This window comes from Rhipicephalus sanguineus, chromosome 7 (assembly GCF_013339695.2).
Source record: "Rhipicephalus sanguineus isolate Rsan-2018 chromosome 7, BIME_Rsan_1.4, whole genome shotgun sequence".
NCBI classification, from domain to species: Eukaryota; Metazoa; Arthropoda; class Arachnida; order Ixodida; family Ixodidae; genus Rhipicephalus; species Rhipicephalus sanguineus.
In genome coordinates this window covers 165,999,222-166,015,912 of record NC_051182.1, presented here as the reverse complement: position 1 = coordinate 166,015,912, position 16,691 = coordinate 165,999,222, and the positions used below count along the sequence as shown (strand labels likewise).

Genomic DNA, 16,691 nt, shown 5'->3' with positions numbered 1-16,691 from the left:
TTTAGAAAGTAGCAATCAAAGAAATATGATTTATTTGAATGGTACTGCCCAATGTAGCCCTCATGCATACAATCTCTGTTGCACACAAATGGAAACACCAAGCCACCACACAAGGAACCAAAGATGGGCCAACAGAAAGCCAAGAGATAACGTGCATACACTTCCTCGTGCTTATCTGAGTTTGCTCACTCTCGGCACGCATGTTCGATAACAGCTCTGCCATTTCAACTGTGAGATAAGCAATGCTTCCCCAAAGCCAGACAGACCGCACCTATGATAAAAAAGAGTGCGGCTGCCCTAATAATACTTGTATTTGCACAATAACACACCAGAAACTTAAATCAGTGCATTCAGCCAATGCTAACCTAATCATACATGAAAATTAGAGCACCAAGAGACAGAGACCAAGACAAGATAATGACAGGATGAGCCCCTACTTTCAACTAAAGCAAGGTCTGAGATTGAGCTAGTTGGTAATCTATCTTCAATAAACAGCACAGAGTGGACAATGGACAAGGAAGGGAACAAACACAAGCACTGTCTTTGTTCCCTTCCTTGTCTGTTGTCCACTATTACGCTGTTTGTTAAAGGGACACTAAAGAGCAAAACGATTTTTCTCATATTAGTAAAGTACTCTTTCACGATACCAAAAACACAACGCTTGCTGCGAGAAGACGCTTAGTAAGCGAGAAAACGCGCAAAACAAAATGTGGGTGGCGACGCCACCTAGAAGTTTCCGCACCATTCGCCGTGACGTCACATGTTTTGACAGCGCCTGCTAGGGACTACGTAGTTCCTAATCGGTGAAAATGAAGTACATTGTCCTCTGAGGGGGCCATAGACAACATACCAAGTTTGGGGTAATTTTGTTGAGCCAAATGGCGCCAAAATACGATAAATACACTTTGAAATTCGTGACATCACGCAGGGAGATTTCGGGGTGAAATTTAGAAATGAAACTTTGAACTTGATTTTCTCCTCTGTTAATAAGCCTATGATGGCAAAATTAACGACTAATAGTATTAGAGTTCTCACAGCACAATTTATTGATCTAAACCGATTCACTGTTTCTCTTTAGTGTCCCTTTAAAGATCCCAACTAAACATTTATCGAAGCGAACGAAGCATATACAAGTGAATGCAATGTACGTATGCAGACAAACGTCACATGGTCTAATATGTCAGTAAGAACAGATGAACATATCGGGATGTAGGTGAAAAGACCCCGAAACGTGCAGGCATATTCTTCGTGCATTATCTTGCTTTTTCATCTGTGAGCTTGAAGCGAGCATCCATATCAAGCTGCAACCTTGCTTAAGAGCTGTGGGCACACATGCTCACCTTGTCTCATCGCACCTACTGATCAACAGCACTGATTGTCCTGGTCAAGGTTGATGTGTAACTCACAGCAGCTTAAATGAGAATGGCCAGAAAAAGAAAAAGACAACTCCCAGCTGAAAACTAAAAGTTGGGCGAGTTGGTCACTATTTATGGTGGTATCTCCGAGCACACAAGAGAGACGGTGAAGTATACAAACAAGCACTTTATAATTGTTGGGGTTTTACGTCCCAAAACCCTAATATGAAAACCACTAGACCACCATTGCGGGGCAAAACAAGCACTTGACCCTCTTTATTTTAGAGAAGACAGACCCTACAAGCACCAGTGGTCTGCACTGCCAACGTACAAAACAAGTTATGAATTATAAGATAAAGAGATAAAAAAGTTTATGCAGAATTCGATAATGCTAATTCTTTGTCACTGATTACAACCGAAGGTTCACTAATACATCTGTCTGCACGCTTTTTTTGTGTGGAAAGCCTCAGTTATTCCACATGTTTATTTTTAACAAAACAGCAGTCACAAAAAACACAATCACAATGCTATTGTTTACAGTGCCTAGACAGGTGTAAATAATTTTCTCTTCTGAAAGAATGTGGATGTTGAGAGTTGCGCTGTTAAACAGCCGAGAGTTAAGTGCTCATTTTGTCGACTTGATTGTGTGTATGTCTTTCATGCGCACTGAAGTTTCACCATAAACTCCCAGCTTATCGCTGCTTAACTGCCATAATAAATTTAGAAAAATTTAGTTTATAATGTACAAACTTTTTTAACATCTGAATTCGCTACAATTTTTTCCTAGAAAATATGATATCAGGAATGGCTTGATGAGTTAAGAAAATTTGCATAATGTTGATGACAGGTCACTGCACCCGACTAAAGCACACTGTCATAACAACAGTGTCCACAGTTGAGGCGTTAACATTTCAAAAAGGGCTACCTGTGATATCATGATAGAATGTTTAAGAAAAGCTGAACGAGGATGTAGAAAGAAAAAAAAACGCGCCACTGTCTTGGCCCATACTCACCGAAACAATCTACGCATTGCCAGTGGCACAGGGAGGCTGCGAATGGCGGCCCGCATTTCCGCTTGCTCTTCCTCACTCAGCGGTTCCTCCAGTCCCGACTCAAACTGGAAGGAGAAATTCGAGAATTTTAGTTTGTTCATGGACTTCTTACCGGTCATGCTTTTAAGGGTTACCAGGGGGCAACACTGGTTTGTAATGGGCAATGCTGGTAGCGACACCTGATGATGCAGAACCTAACCAGAGACACACAATATTGCAGTGATTTAACACTCTTTACTTAAATGTTGGTGTAAAGCATTGACAGTAAGATAACCATTAACTCACAGCACTCTGATTTATTTTGTTTTGACGAGAACACCGACGCAAATGAAAATTTTTGCAAAGGTCTTACAGCTGGACAAACGACGTAGATTTGCAGTAAGTTGCCGTAGTGTTTACAGTCTGTAATACACTATGGCAGCTGTCACATAGTTAAAATAAGAACAACCACAAAAGCTGTGGTTGTTCCCAAAACATACAGACTGGGGACTAATTAGCCAGTGAAATCCTGGTGTCAAGACTCCTCTCTGATCACTTACCACTGAATCATAGGCATCAAGACCACCTGGTGAACGCATACTCAAGGCACGATTCAAGCAGCTGGAGCCAGTTCGCCGTCTATGTGATGCGGACGACAACTGCCGCCGCACGTTTAGAGTGTCCGGGTCTTCAATGGATGCCTGCACAACACAAGTTTCAAAAAAGTATGTCTGAAAGCACAACAAGTAATTCCAGGTTTCTTGAGCACAATTATAAAACTTGTCTATGACATATTGCAGGTGTGGTATAACATAATGAAATCCAAGATTCACACTACTTTCGGCGGTATAAAAATAATGTTATGTTAAGTTGATACTGACAACAATTTTCCAAGCTGAGTTTACTATGCTATACAAATCTCCTGTATGCAGAGATGGCTCTGACCAAGTGTCAAGTTATTTTAACATTAAATTCAATTTTCGCATAGCATACCTCTTCACATCGACACTAGAGTGACTATGATTGTGCGTACAATCTTGATATGGCAATACTACTCTTGAAACATTTCTTGCCACTAACGTCAATGCAACAGTGAAGAATATATAACAAATTATTGAATTTAACAAAATAACACTAAAATATTTGCTGCTCATATTAGAATGCAACAGACACAGGTTTGCAACAAATGCTGAATATAACAAAGTTATTTTCATGCCACATACATCTTCATTACAAGGAGATAACACTGTGGCAGCAAGGCTGCAGATGTCATTACAAATGTGATGTCACAAGATGGTCATAAATAAAATCATCAAATCTATAGGCAACCTGTGACATGCTATAACACAGTATTTAGCGTAGAAGGCTATGTCTGGATGATCTACACACAACAGGTTCAAATCGAAGCTGCACACCAATGTTAGGAAATCTGCACGCACCCTTGACATGGCTGGCAGGGTTGCAGCAGCAAACCGTTCAGAATAAGCAGTGCTTCGGCGCCGTGATGGCAGCAAGGTGCAAACTGCCCGTGCCCAGTCACGGTGACCACTCCAGTGCGAAAGGGTGTTACAGAGCTCGCCAAGGTCAGTCCTGCTACACCGCCGCCCAAGGGTGTACTGCCAGAGTTGCACCCGCTCCTCTTCCCCCTCGGTGTCTGCATTGCCAAGCAAAAAAGACCCATTAAATTCAAAGCTAAAAAAGAAGTTCCGACGATTACGATACTCCATAATGCAAAATCTGAGTGCAGCTCTACACGGCGTAGAACTGTACTCAAATTTTGCACGAGAGAGAGTATCCTAATCATTTATAATGCATGTTTTCATTTCACGATATATTGAGCAAAGAATTTGGGAGACATGTACGTAAACCATCACAGACAAAATATGATCTGCAGGTCAAGCATGAAAAAAATTACTGATGAGTTCAACCGAGAAAGGATCAAAGTGGAGTTGAAGATGAATATGCAGAGGGCAAAGATAATGCCAAGTGGTCCGGCAACACAGCAAGAATTCATATTTTATATGTCAAATTGACTCCCTTTCCATGACAGCATGATCCACAACTATTTTTGAACCCATGATGATGTGCACTGCAATAAACGAGGGTCACACAAATGCTCATTCATCTGCTGCAGCAACGTACTCTGTGAAGAATGCAGTAACTATTCCACTAGACTCTCACTTGAAGAAAGAGTTGTGTGAGCCAAAAGCTGATAAACACTTCTGAAGAATCTGCTTATGAGTTGTTACAGATAGTCTTCTCAGATGTGATAAGTCAACAAGGCCAACTTAACAAAACCTGCTGGTATGTAGTCGGTACGGCATATCTTATGTTTTAGCGCAAGAAAAAAACTAAGGCGTAAAAGAAGACGTGAGGACACAGCGCTACCAACAAGTGGGGTTTACTGCACTTGGTAACAGCATAAATGCCAATGTACAAGAAGGAAGGAAAGCATGTCAAAATCACAATCGCACCACATATCGCTTTACAGCAACAGCGCCACCGCTACCGTGACAAGAACACTATCTCTTTTTGGGACAACAAAACTGATGGGCAGCTCACACAACCTTTGCTTTTGCTCATTTCAAAAGCCTCAACAATTTCTCTGGTGATCTGATCTGAATTTCTTGCGATCACTTTAGTTCTATTCAGCATGGGCTTACAACCACAACGCATGCAGTGTGCGGCAAGATGATCATTTGTTGCCAGTTTGCTTAAATTATTAGAATGTTCTCGCATGCGGTCATTCAGGCATCTGCCGGTTTGTCATGCCTCTTGTTGCGTCGTTTTTTCTTGCGCTAAAACATAAGAAAGGCCAACTCACTAAGGGAGTGCCTTGCTGAGTGAATGTTTTGCAACACTTACCAGGCTCGTTCACCATGTGAAACCAGCTGCTTTAAAAGAAAGACTCACAGGGTCCCTTGTGCATTCGCCTAAGATGACTTGAAGGTGAAAGCCATCAGGTATGGCTATTTTTACCATGCACTACATATCGACATCCAATGTTCACTAATTGTCTTTCATTAATTATCTTCCACTAAATGACCACTAATTCATTTTGCTAATTAGCATGTTAATTAGTACATATTAATTATCATCATATATATATGCACAGTCATGTTTTCACACACTTTTGTGTGACTTTTACTGCCCTAGGCATCACGTGATCTTTTTCACTTCACTTCTCTCACACCAGCTTTTCATTCAAGGCCACGTTCACACGAGACATAGAAGGCTTTCGCCTTAAAAATAAAGAAGGTGTACCAATGCGCAGTGGTGTCTGCATCTATCTTGGCCGTGCATATTCTCGATTACATTTCTCCCTTACTTTGTTTCAATCCAGCATCTGTGTGTTTCTAGAGTGATGATCTTTCAGGATGACTATGAATGAACCAAGAAGTGTTTTCAGTTCTGAAATGTTAACTCTTTGAGACGCTTTGTACACAATTGCGCACATCATTTGTTTTTGCCACCTGCGCCAACACGCCACTAAGAAAGAGCATGATACATTGAGGTGTGGATGAAATGGACCTCCTGCGTAATAAATTCGTATTCATTTAACTTCATTTTGCAGAGTACTGTAGCATACGATCACTTTGCTGAAGGCACTACCATGTTCGACGAGTCGTTCAACATGCCGCTTTCTGCAAGCAACATCAAAAGTAAAATTTTCTTTGCTCGAAATAAACATAACCGATTCTGTTTATGTGGGAACAGAACTTGAGTGACTTCAGAATAAATAGATGTTTATTTACAACTTAAATAAGATTAATTAGTGTAAACCACACAAATCAACGTATTATGAGAACATTTTTGTTGTGATGGAATGTAGAGTGCGTTGCAATAATGTTGTGTAGGTTGACGCATTTGCAGATTTACAGAGTTCTTCACAGGGCAAGTCTGAAAGGGTTAAGGAGGGTGCAAACGCTAGTGTGGAGAGTCTCCCTTTCTCCCTGTTCCGACACTTCCATCTGTGCCTCCCAGACGTCCTCGTTACTTGGTAAATTAATACTACTTTTCATTTTTTTTCTTCTAATGCTTCTAATAATATTTGTGCTCTCACCCATTGACCAATGTCTCAGTATGGGTTAATAAGTCTCCTATAAGGACATTTCACAAATTCATGTTTCATAAGATATACCTGCTCACTGAACAATTCCAGCTTATACTGTGAAACACCACTGTACCTTTTAGATCCCCAAGAAATCTGAAAGGCTCACTCAGCAGGAACAGCAATATATTGAGAAGACTTCACCAGAGGAACAGAGGCTGGCCCGTCTGATGAAATACTCTTTTGTGGGCTCACATGTGCAGCAAAACGTTGGCACACTCTTGTTTGTTACGTTTCACCAGTCCTGTTTAATTCCCAGAGGGTCATGTGTATTATCTTCCCACTCTCCAGCTGTTATGTCCAAAAAGTGTAAATAATATAAGCTTGTAAAACAAAACTGACATAGGTGTCACAATTCCTTGAAAACAAAACTTGCACAGAAGAGTTATAAAAATTTACAAGTGTAGACACGACGAAAGGTGAGCCATAAAAATATTTAAATGTTCGCAGCTTTAAATTTCTGCATTCACCGACCTCCTTGACAAATTACACTCATGATATAAAAACAGTCGAAGTGGTTATCACTTCAACTTTATGCTCACTGGCTTAACAAAAATGCTGGGTCTAGAAAAAGCCACCATGTCGGTGAAACTGTTGTCATGGTGTAAAGCAAGGACTATAAATATATATATATAAACAATAACAAGGAGGATATCTAAAAGTAAGAATGTACTTGATGAAGTTACACTGACCTGTGCAGGAAAGCGAGCCTACAACAAGACACCTCCGATAGCATCTGGCTGAGCTTGTAAGGAACAGAGGCTTTCAAGAAAAGCCAACAAAGCATGTTGGGCTAGAGCGACACAATGCAGCTTAAAACAATCCAACATGCATGTGAGCAATCCATAGCAAAAAAAAAAGAAAGCTTTTTGCTCATGCTACCACGTGGAACTATGTTCTGCGACAAGGTACTTTCCTCACTGGCTCATTTTGACACAACAATGGCTCGTGTGTCATTTTCGAAAGCGCTATGTATGGCAGCAGAGCCATCACAAGTTGGTTTTGTGCGCAAACAGCGTCACAACAGAGAGCTGAAACTACATTAAAAGAAATGTTATGTATGGAAAGCTTAACTAGCTTCGAATAATTTAAAGATAGGAACAAATTTCACTCTTCATGATGTACTGTATGAAAGCTGCGCAGATTAAGAATAATGGGCAAGTTAAATGCAGTCTGCCTTCCTGTAAAGAAAAAAAAAAAAGATGAACAATGCCTTGACAGTAAGACTGATGCCAATACACAAATTGGTCCAGAATCATAAATGTGTGCAGTAAGGACATGCAAAGAGTAATTTTTGATACAGAATTTAATACAAAACAATGAGTACCCCACATAAATCAAATCAAATAATTCTCAAGCAGTTTCTGAACACTGGACGGTCGTGTTAGCCATTACTATAAAGCAGTGTTCCCATCCCGCATATTATTACGGACAGCACAGAAAAGGAGCACATGAGTTGCCTGTCTACAATAACTGTGTTCCCTAAAAAAGTAGCAAATAAGAATACAACACAACAAAAAAAAGGCAGAAGTAATACAGAAAGATTAATAAAAAAATAACAGTTCATAAAAACGAAGTTTCCTCAGGATCTGAAGAAAGGGCATCAAGAACAGAAACCCCTTACAATAACCATTATGCCAAAAAGAAATTAGGAGCCCTAACTGGAAAATGGGGGCAAGCGAAGCTTGGCGTGTGCATGCCTGACCCACTATTTTTCTTTCTTTCTATCGCAATGCACAAAGCTCTCTCCTAATTTTTAACAGGGAAGCTGTTTAGCAAATCATTCCTTGTGAGTGGATTGCAGAAAACTATCGTCATCTTAACGGCTATCTGCCACTGTGTGGCCTACCAGAAAGCTATCATCATAAACGCAGATGTGCCATAGAAATTGGGTAAACCCCACTACTCACCACTAGTCCACTAAAAATTAAGAAGGCAACAGTTAGCCCCACAAATGACTGCAAAGCGATGGCGGCAAGCTGAAGACCCCGTGTACGTACGAGAGAATACTAGGGAACAGGAAAGGCAACGGCGGCTATGAGAAGACCCCGAAGCGATGGAAGGCCTACGCCAATGACGACGTGCCCGTAGATCTATGAGAGGTGTGAATGCTTGGTTTCAGCGAGAGCATCTGTCTCTGGAGTTTGCACAACCGTGTCGTGTCTGTGACTATCTGTGGTTTAACTCGAAGCTCTCTGCGCTTAAAAGCAACGCAGAAACAACCTAGCATCGCCTAGCTAAAGCCTAGCAATGACCTAGAAGCAACCTAGAGCCTGCATCACCTAGCTAAGGCCTAGAAACAACCTAGAAGCAACCAGATTAGTCTTCAGAATCTTCCAGTTTCACTGCTTCAAGCCTTGCGTGGCTTAGTGGAAGCTTCAATTTTTTTTCCTTTCTCGATGCCGGAAATTGAACCTTCACCCACATGCTTAGCAGCACAACACTTTGGTTGCTGCAGGCGGTAACAACGCTCATGTGTCAAACAATGAAATGCAACAGTGAAAGGCAACAACGAAATGTGGCAATATAAAAATGACAGGTGATCTCGATAAAAGACCAGACCAGAAACGGCCGATCACCAATAAGCCCACGAACGATAAATCATCAGTTATGGGAAAATGGCGTACACAAATATGCATGGGACCACCGCACCTACGAGGGCCTATTTGTGTACACCCGCATTTCCGTACACTCGCTGGTGCTGCTTTTTTGCAAATTATGCTGCTGATGGCACCACCAAAATCTTTAACTCATAGAAGCTTCACTTAAAAAGCAATAAGGCACAATTAGGGCCTGGATTACTGTGACATGAATAAAAAGAAAGAAGAGTGGTAAAAGGAGAACAAAAAAAAAAGAAGGCACTAAACATGACGCTATCATTCAGAATTAATCGCTATTATGAAGGATACGTAGAGGCAATGTGTTCCAATCTTTAGTCATACAAGGGAAGATGGAGCACTTAAATGCATTAGCTTGCATTCTAAATGGTGTTATTGAATGAGCGTGATGATTTCGGCTTATACTTGACATCAGAGGTTTGATATACGAATCAGGGTTTAGATGAGGTGGTTGTTTTTAAGGTGAGCAAGAAATTTTCATTTGAGCATTTTATGCCACAACTGAAGTTGTGGGATTTTATTTTAGAAGCAACCAAATGAATCCAACAGACAATTAGGCCAGGAAAGGAATAGGGGACATTAATTGTTGCCTTTAACTGTCATGTAGCAATAATGACCGAAATTAAAATGAACTAAAGTGGACAAAAAATCACCCTTTCCGTCGGTGGGATCTGAGCCTACAACCTTCGAATAAGGAGTCCAATGTTCTACCAATTAAGCTAAGCCGGAAAGCCCTTCTCAGTCAACTTTATTGGGTATTTCTGTATGTGTAATCCCTCAGAGTGTTAGCCAGTGCCGCTCATAGCCAACAGGGCCAGTTTTATTTTGACGCACTAGTAATGTTGAAGAGTCAGTCACGTGGTATTTATGAAAAATGAAGTGGACAGATTTCCACTGAACAGTTTTTGAAGATGTCAATGCTTTTATTAGCATGCAGGTGCCAAATGATATGTGCATATTTGAGAGTAGGTTTAATGATGGTCATATAGTCCATGAGCCTAACACGTGCTGGAACTTTCCAGAGTTTCTGCCTGAGGAAGCATAACTTCCAAATAATGGATGCATGTATGTTAGAAATGTGTTCATTCCAAGTGAATTTTTTAGTTATCGTCACGCCAATGTATATTCACTGAATTCTGTGAGTGGTTGAGATGGTATTATATATGGTTACAAAATGTAATTTTTCTTTCTGGTCAAATTCATATACATTGCTTTGCCAATGTTTTCTTGCATTCTAAAGTAGTTGATGGTGTATGCTGGTAATTTCATTTCGCTGTGGATATGCCTGTCAGTCACTGATTGTACTTGAATCGAAGAACTAAACAGATTTACACTGAAACCCCGATATAAAGAACATGGATATAACGAAACATCGGTTATAATGAAGTAAGTGAGAAATAGTCTTGCAATACATACAGTGTTAGTAATATACCTTTATAATGAATTTTCGGATATAACAAAGTTATTTTCGTGTACGATGTAACTTCGTTATAATGAGGTTTGAGTGTACCCACACTGTTGCAGTAAGGAGAATGAAGAAGGTTACTTAAACTAATGATGATGAATGACTGCCACTCCAGCAGCATTTCTATCTTATGTGATAACACCTACCCGTTTCATGCAACATTTTGGTGGAGGTGCTGCATGCAAGCATGAAACTTCGCAGCAAATGTCGGCTACCTGCCACCATGACTGCGAGTGGCTGAAAATGATTTGAGATGCTCTTGCTATATGGTCTGCCTGTCCTATCCGCATTGACCTCCCTGTAAATACTGCCTTTTTTCCTGCCAAATATATTATACCAGTATATTTTCTAGTCCAATAACAGAGTTCCGCTCATAAGAGGTCCTGCAAGTCAGTTTATAGTGTCATAACACAGACTGCAATTTAGAAATTCTTACGAGTGCATTAAAAAAATGCCATGAAAGTTTTTATCCCGCAATTCTGAATAAGGTGATAGCTCATTATTCCTTTTGTTATATGCCATGAATAAAATGTGATACCCACTTATATCTGAACAAGCTTCTTTCCATTTTGTCACAGCGAAGTTTGCTGGGACAAAATGGAATCAGCCTGCGTAGGATAGTGCAAACTGAAGTTCATTGGGAGAGGCCTTCGTTTTGCAGTGGACATAAAATAAATTGCCCATCCATGCATTGCTTCAATTGCTTCACACATGCCCCTCTGCTTTACTGTGAATATTTCACTGCACCCAGAAAAGCTTTGTTCTAGGCTAAAGACATATATATAGACGGTTACGTATAGCTTCCACCAGCAGCAAGTTGTTATTTCGTTCATTTTCATTCCTTTATTTTTTATTTCTATGTCTCAATCAAGAACTAAAAATGATATCATTATTATGCTTTTCTCACCTTCATTTATTCTTGGCTACATGCATGCATGAGTACGAAGGAGAAGAAGGGTAACTAATTGGTTTAGTTTCTCTTAATCCCATTTAATCATAAGACAACAATGAGAACCAAGGAACTCCTTGTCTGTTGGCTTCACTACGATATATACGTCATTATATAATAAATCATAATCGCACTTGTAACACTTCAAATGGCTATCAGCCACGTGTATCAGATTCCTGTTTAAAATTCGAGTGCTCCCTTTTGTGCGGCACGTCAGTTGTGCGGTCCTGATATCTCCAGCTTATCTCGGCAGGGTAGTGGAGGCGTGGAGGTTTGTAAATAAGATGACGTCATGTCAGAGCTGCAGTTTTCTGTCGTGGATTTACAGCGCTGGTTGTAAGTTTTCGTGCTTCTTCTGAATCAACGCTATGACTTTCAGATTTTGAAAAACGACAGCGCTATGCCGCTATGTAACACGCATCACAACAGCGCACACGAATAATAATAATAATAATAATAATTGCTGGGGTGTTACATGCCAAAACCACGATATCATAATAAGGCACGCCGTAGTGAGGGGCTCCGGTTTAATTTCGACCTCCTAGGGTTCTTTAACGTGCACCTAAATCTAAGTACACGAGTTGTATTTGCATTTCGCCCCAATCGAAAGCCGGGAACCGAACCCGCGCCTTCGAGCAGAGCGGTGCACGCGAAGGCGCGGTCGCGGTGCAAAATATGGAAAATGACGAGAAAACTAGCTAGTGTTGCATGCTCGACATAAACGCTCAGTTTTTCTTGAATGTCAGCCTACTGTCACCAAGCTAACTCTAGAGAGAAACTTCCTAACAGGTCCTATGCTTTATAGATATGTAAAGCAACAGGTGTTAAGAGCGAATTTGCATGGGCTATGAGCCCAGCTGTAGTAATCTCTCAACACTTTTTTCTTCTCACCTGACGTGTCCGAATCATCGTCGTCGCCGTGTTCACAACGTTCCCCAAGTTTCTTCGACATTGCACGCCAAGGTTACGAAAGCTACTGCAGTGCGAGACAGCGAAAAAAGTTCGTTCCTGAACGAATGCGTCTGTGTCACTTCAGCATATCCATTTTCTGGCAGTTCTGGGCGTAGAACAGCAGTGTTCTGGCCCCTTGGAAGCTCTACGGGAAGGTTACGTCACACTTATTCACTTTTGACGCGTGAAGTCTTGTTTCACGACGGCGACAGTTCTCAGATGATGGCCGATGAACGGATGAACTTTCAGACATCGTATTTGCTAGAGCAACGTCAACATAACTGCGCCAACGTACTGTAGCCAACGCAAGCAAACTATCCGATTGTGTCAGTGAAAAACTAGACATACTGTGTGAAATGGTCCTCGCTAATGAACCGGCGGTTTGTATTCTCTCAAAATTTTGTAAATAGATTATATTTGGCAGGGTATTTTCTTTATCTGACCGCTTTGCCTGGCTTTGCTTCAGCAATTCGATTGACCCTACTCTCACAAAAGAAATGGTTTTCGCAGCTTGTTTTTTTTTTTTTTTTTTTTTTTACCCTGCGCATGTGTGGTGTTGCTTAGGTGAGCGCGGGCGATTTGAAGTGCTTTGTGGCACTTTATTCTTCCTTCGGTCTCAAGTTTTTACTCTCCTATAATTTGTTCATCTGGCACCTACCCTACTGCAAAATTTCTCAACGAGATGACATAAAGTGCACTTTTATCGAGTATTTGCCATTGCGGTTCTCTCCCATGCACTTATTTCTTACGTATGAAAAAAAGGTAGCCAAGCTAAGCAAGCATATGTTTTTATTGTTCTTTTTTTGCACAAGACATCATCGAGCATGTCTCATGAGGTCAAAAGGGAAGACTATGGACAAGACGTGTGCAAAAAGAAAATAAAGCATACTATGAAGCTTGCTTAATGCTGTCATGGTGGTGTTTATGAAATCACCCATGCGTTGGATCGATGTTGCATTGGCCAATTGAACTGGCCGATGTGTTAACGATTGTCTCAGGGAACACAAGAATTTGATGAAGGGCCCCGTCAGTTGTCACCTAGCCGCACACAGCTCTCAGTGTGGATGCGAAGAAGTCTTCTTACTGAGGCTCTACGGCGACACGTGCACGCAAAATTTTCGAAGCCTTTTGCGTCGAAAGAATATCTGACATGAGCGTAAGCGCACATTTAAGATTTTTCTAGTGACATGAGATAGACTGGTGACATGAACGCATTGCGCCCTTCGATCACTAGTAAGGAAATTGCATATCTTGAACACAGTCAAAGGCGATTGTCAGCTCTGACCTGGTTCGCGAAAATTTCATTGTGTTAAAATATTCTGGCTATGCCCTACCTCGAAGTGACGAACGTATGTTGAACAGAACAGGCTGCATTCTCTAGCTGTTCAACGGTTTTTCATATCTTCAAGCCTCCGTTTTTTTTCCTGAACTTCTGTATTGTTCGCATTTCTTGGTAGGAGATCGCGGAGTTTTCACGAAAGGAAACTCAAGCAAACAAGATGTCGATTATTGTTCTGAGATAGATATACACCCTAAACAAGCCTTCTTTTTTAGGAGTGTGGAAGCACCGCGGGCTTGCAACGGTATCACCCCAGGAGAAAAAGAGTTCCATTTCCAGCTGGAAATACCTCCGCTTTCATAATTCAGCTGAATTATCGAACTGAAAGTCTATCCAGCTGAAAATTTTCCGATTATGTAATACAGCTAGAAATGGAACTTTTTTCATAACTGTGACGTGACGTGCAAGGAAAGGCACGCGAGATGACAATTATCGTTGCGAGACGAAAGACTCCCCAAATGGTACAAACTTATTTTAGGGTGTTTAGAGTTAAAAACAGTAGCGCCCTTTATGGCCTCTTTGTCCCAACGATATAACAGTCATCCGCTTGCAACGGTATCGCCCCAGGAGAAAAGAGTTCCATTTCCAGCTGGAAATACCTCCGGTTTGATAATTCAGCTGAATTATTGCGATAATTCCAGTCGTGTACCTTTCTTCTTGTCCTCGTAGCGCGACACCAGCTAGCCCCGCAACATGTTTTGTTAACAGTCATCCGGCCATCTTGCATGCGTGCTTTTAATTGCCGTCATGCAAGAAATTTAGGTCCACAGTATGTATATATACGTACATGCCAGGGGCGCAGGCAGAAATTTTTTTCGGGTGGGGGGGGGGGGGGGGGAGCACCTTTTTGATCTGAACTGGGGGACGGGCAGGCAGGTGTCGTCGTGTCATTTTGGCGTCTGTATGCCACGGCAAAAAAAAAAAAAAATTGCGGGGGGGGGGGGGGGGGCACGGGCCCTGTGTACGCCCTGGCTATGTACATTATAATGTTTCCTATCATTTGACATACATGAATCGGTGTATAAACGAAGGTGGATAGGCGACATAAGTACTGATGGTGCACAGTTCAACAACAACAAATAATAATAATAATAAACTTAGAACAAAATGTCGGCTGGGCTTTACCTTGGGGGTGCAAACCCGTAATGCATCGCGGTGGGGGAGTGGGTGAAGAGGAGGATCGCTGGTGTGGCTTGGGGGAAAGGGAGGGGGATGGATGCCCCTTTTGCCGACGCCCATGGCTACAGTATCCTTACGGTGTATAGGCAGCATTTACAGGAAGGTGACATTCCGCTCATCCCTTGTGAGGACATCGACACCATCACTATAAGCGATCTACGATCAAATTTAAGCATGTATACCTCTATTCTTTAGAAATACGCAAAGTATCCTTACCTCGAACTCATCAGCCAGCTCCTGGGTACGTCTACAGCAAGCTTTACATAGCAACGCGTACCACAATACAAACGCAAAACCAAGGTACGTGTGCCTAGAGAGCGTGGCTCAGCACGGCGCGACCCGTCTCGTGTGGGACAGGCCCGACCTCGCACCGCCCGAATTGGCACCAGAGTGTATACGTCACGCTGACGAGACCGAATGGCAATAAACAAACAAACAAACAAACAAAAGAACGACGCACGATATGGCGGGTCTTGTCACGGGCCACGCGGAGTTTTGGCCCGCGTCCCAGTATGCGAGTGGGAAGAGGGCGCATTAATACACAACAGCAGGCGGCGGCAACCTCCATCTTCAAACCGCGACACATGCATGTAGCGCGTACAAGAACTGACAGCTGGGCTAGTTGGTGACACTTCTTGAACATCTTGAAAATAGCGCGAAAACGACGCGGACAGGAGAAGATGGAAGGATAATCCGTGACACCGTGTCGTTTCTGCGTTGTTTTCAAGATGTTCAAGAATGTACCGCGTTCACCGCGAGGCCGGCTCCACGTTTTTTCTTTTTTTTCGCGGGATAGTCTATTTGCACCTCATCGCGTGATGAGCAGAAACGGCACGTATGACGTCACAGCGCCGCTGTGTAATTTGAATGAAAGGCGTGTCACTGGTGTCACCAGTTGGCCCGTCACCCGTGTCAGGGGGGCACGTAACAAACGCCGCGCCGCTCCGCGATCAGGAATCGGACGCAGGATTTTTCCAAGAGGGGAGTGGGGAAAGGGGGAATAGGCAGAGCGACCAGTTATGTTCTCTTCTTGGGTTGGTGTGCATTAAAAATTGGGGGGGGGGGGGGGGGCGCAAGCTAGGGCCACGCAGGTATTTGACAGTAATGCCGCGGACTTCTAAAGTTTTATCCGAATATAGAACTGTGTACTTTCCATTTTAGCTGCCGGAAGGCCAGGGACCAAAGGCAGGCCATTGTGAGATGCACGTACGTCATCGCTTCATCTTACATTGTTTTTTTCATCCATTGTGAAGCATATATGTTCTCCTTTGCATATATAGGCGTGCGCAGGGTTCCCCATCAGAGGGGGGAAAAGGGGGGGGGGGTTTAAACTCTTATTATAGGATATGTGCGCAAAGATCACACGAACACAGGAAAAACCACAAGGCAATATGTTGGGCGAGTTGGTTTCTAGCTTCCATCTTTTGAGCAATCATGTGATGGCGTCGGCGAACGAGATTCTGCAGACGCGCGATGAACCCGCGTGGCGTGCTCCAACAAGAGTTCGGGACGAGTAACAGCAACAGTAACTACAGTGGATTCATGGTGTGCTCCACTTGCAAGGACGCGTTAACATCGGGCAAGGTGCCCGTAATGAACGGAACATGCGCTGCTTCGCATCCCCACATGGTTCCCTTTAGTGAAAGATGGTGCCATTTTTCCTTTTTTTTTTTAAGAAGCACACGAAAACGAA

The 16,691-nt window shown here is 42.3% G+C and overlaps 1 protein-coding gene across 2 annotated transcripts in view; it reads right to left on the bottom strand.

Annotated features, from left to right (window-relative positions):
* The window catches only part of LOC119400489 (transmembrane channel-like protein 7), a 52,810-nt gene extending 40,100 nt beyond the window's left edge, over positions 1-12,710 (bottom strand). The window contains exons 1-4 of one of the 2 annotated variants that reach the window (XM_037667547.2): positions 12,421-12,710; positions 3,826-4,040; positions 2,947-3,087; positions 2,369-2,472 (exon numbers count right to left, since the gene is read on the bottom strand). In XM_037667547.2, the coding sequence (XP_037523475.1) occupies positions 2,369-2,472; positions 2,947-3,087; positions 3,826-4,040; positions 12,421-12,481 (521 nt within the window). In that variant the 5' untranslated portion in view covers positions 12,482-12,710. Of the gene's footprint in view, positions 1-2,368; positions 2,473-2,946; positions 3,088-3,825; positions 4,041-7,189; positions 7,408-12,420 lie in introns of those variants that run through there. The other variant, XM_037667548.2, reaches the window with a different exon arrangement.
* Between the last annotated feature and the right edge of the window lie 3,981 nt (positions 12,711-16,691).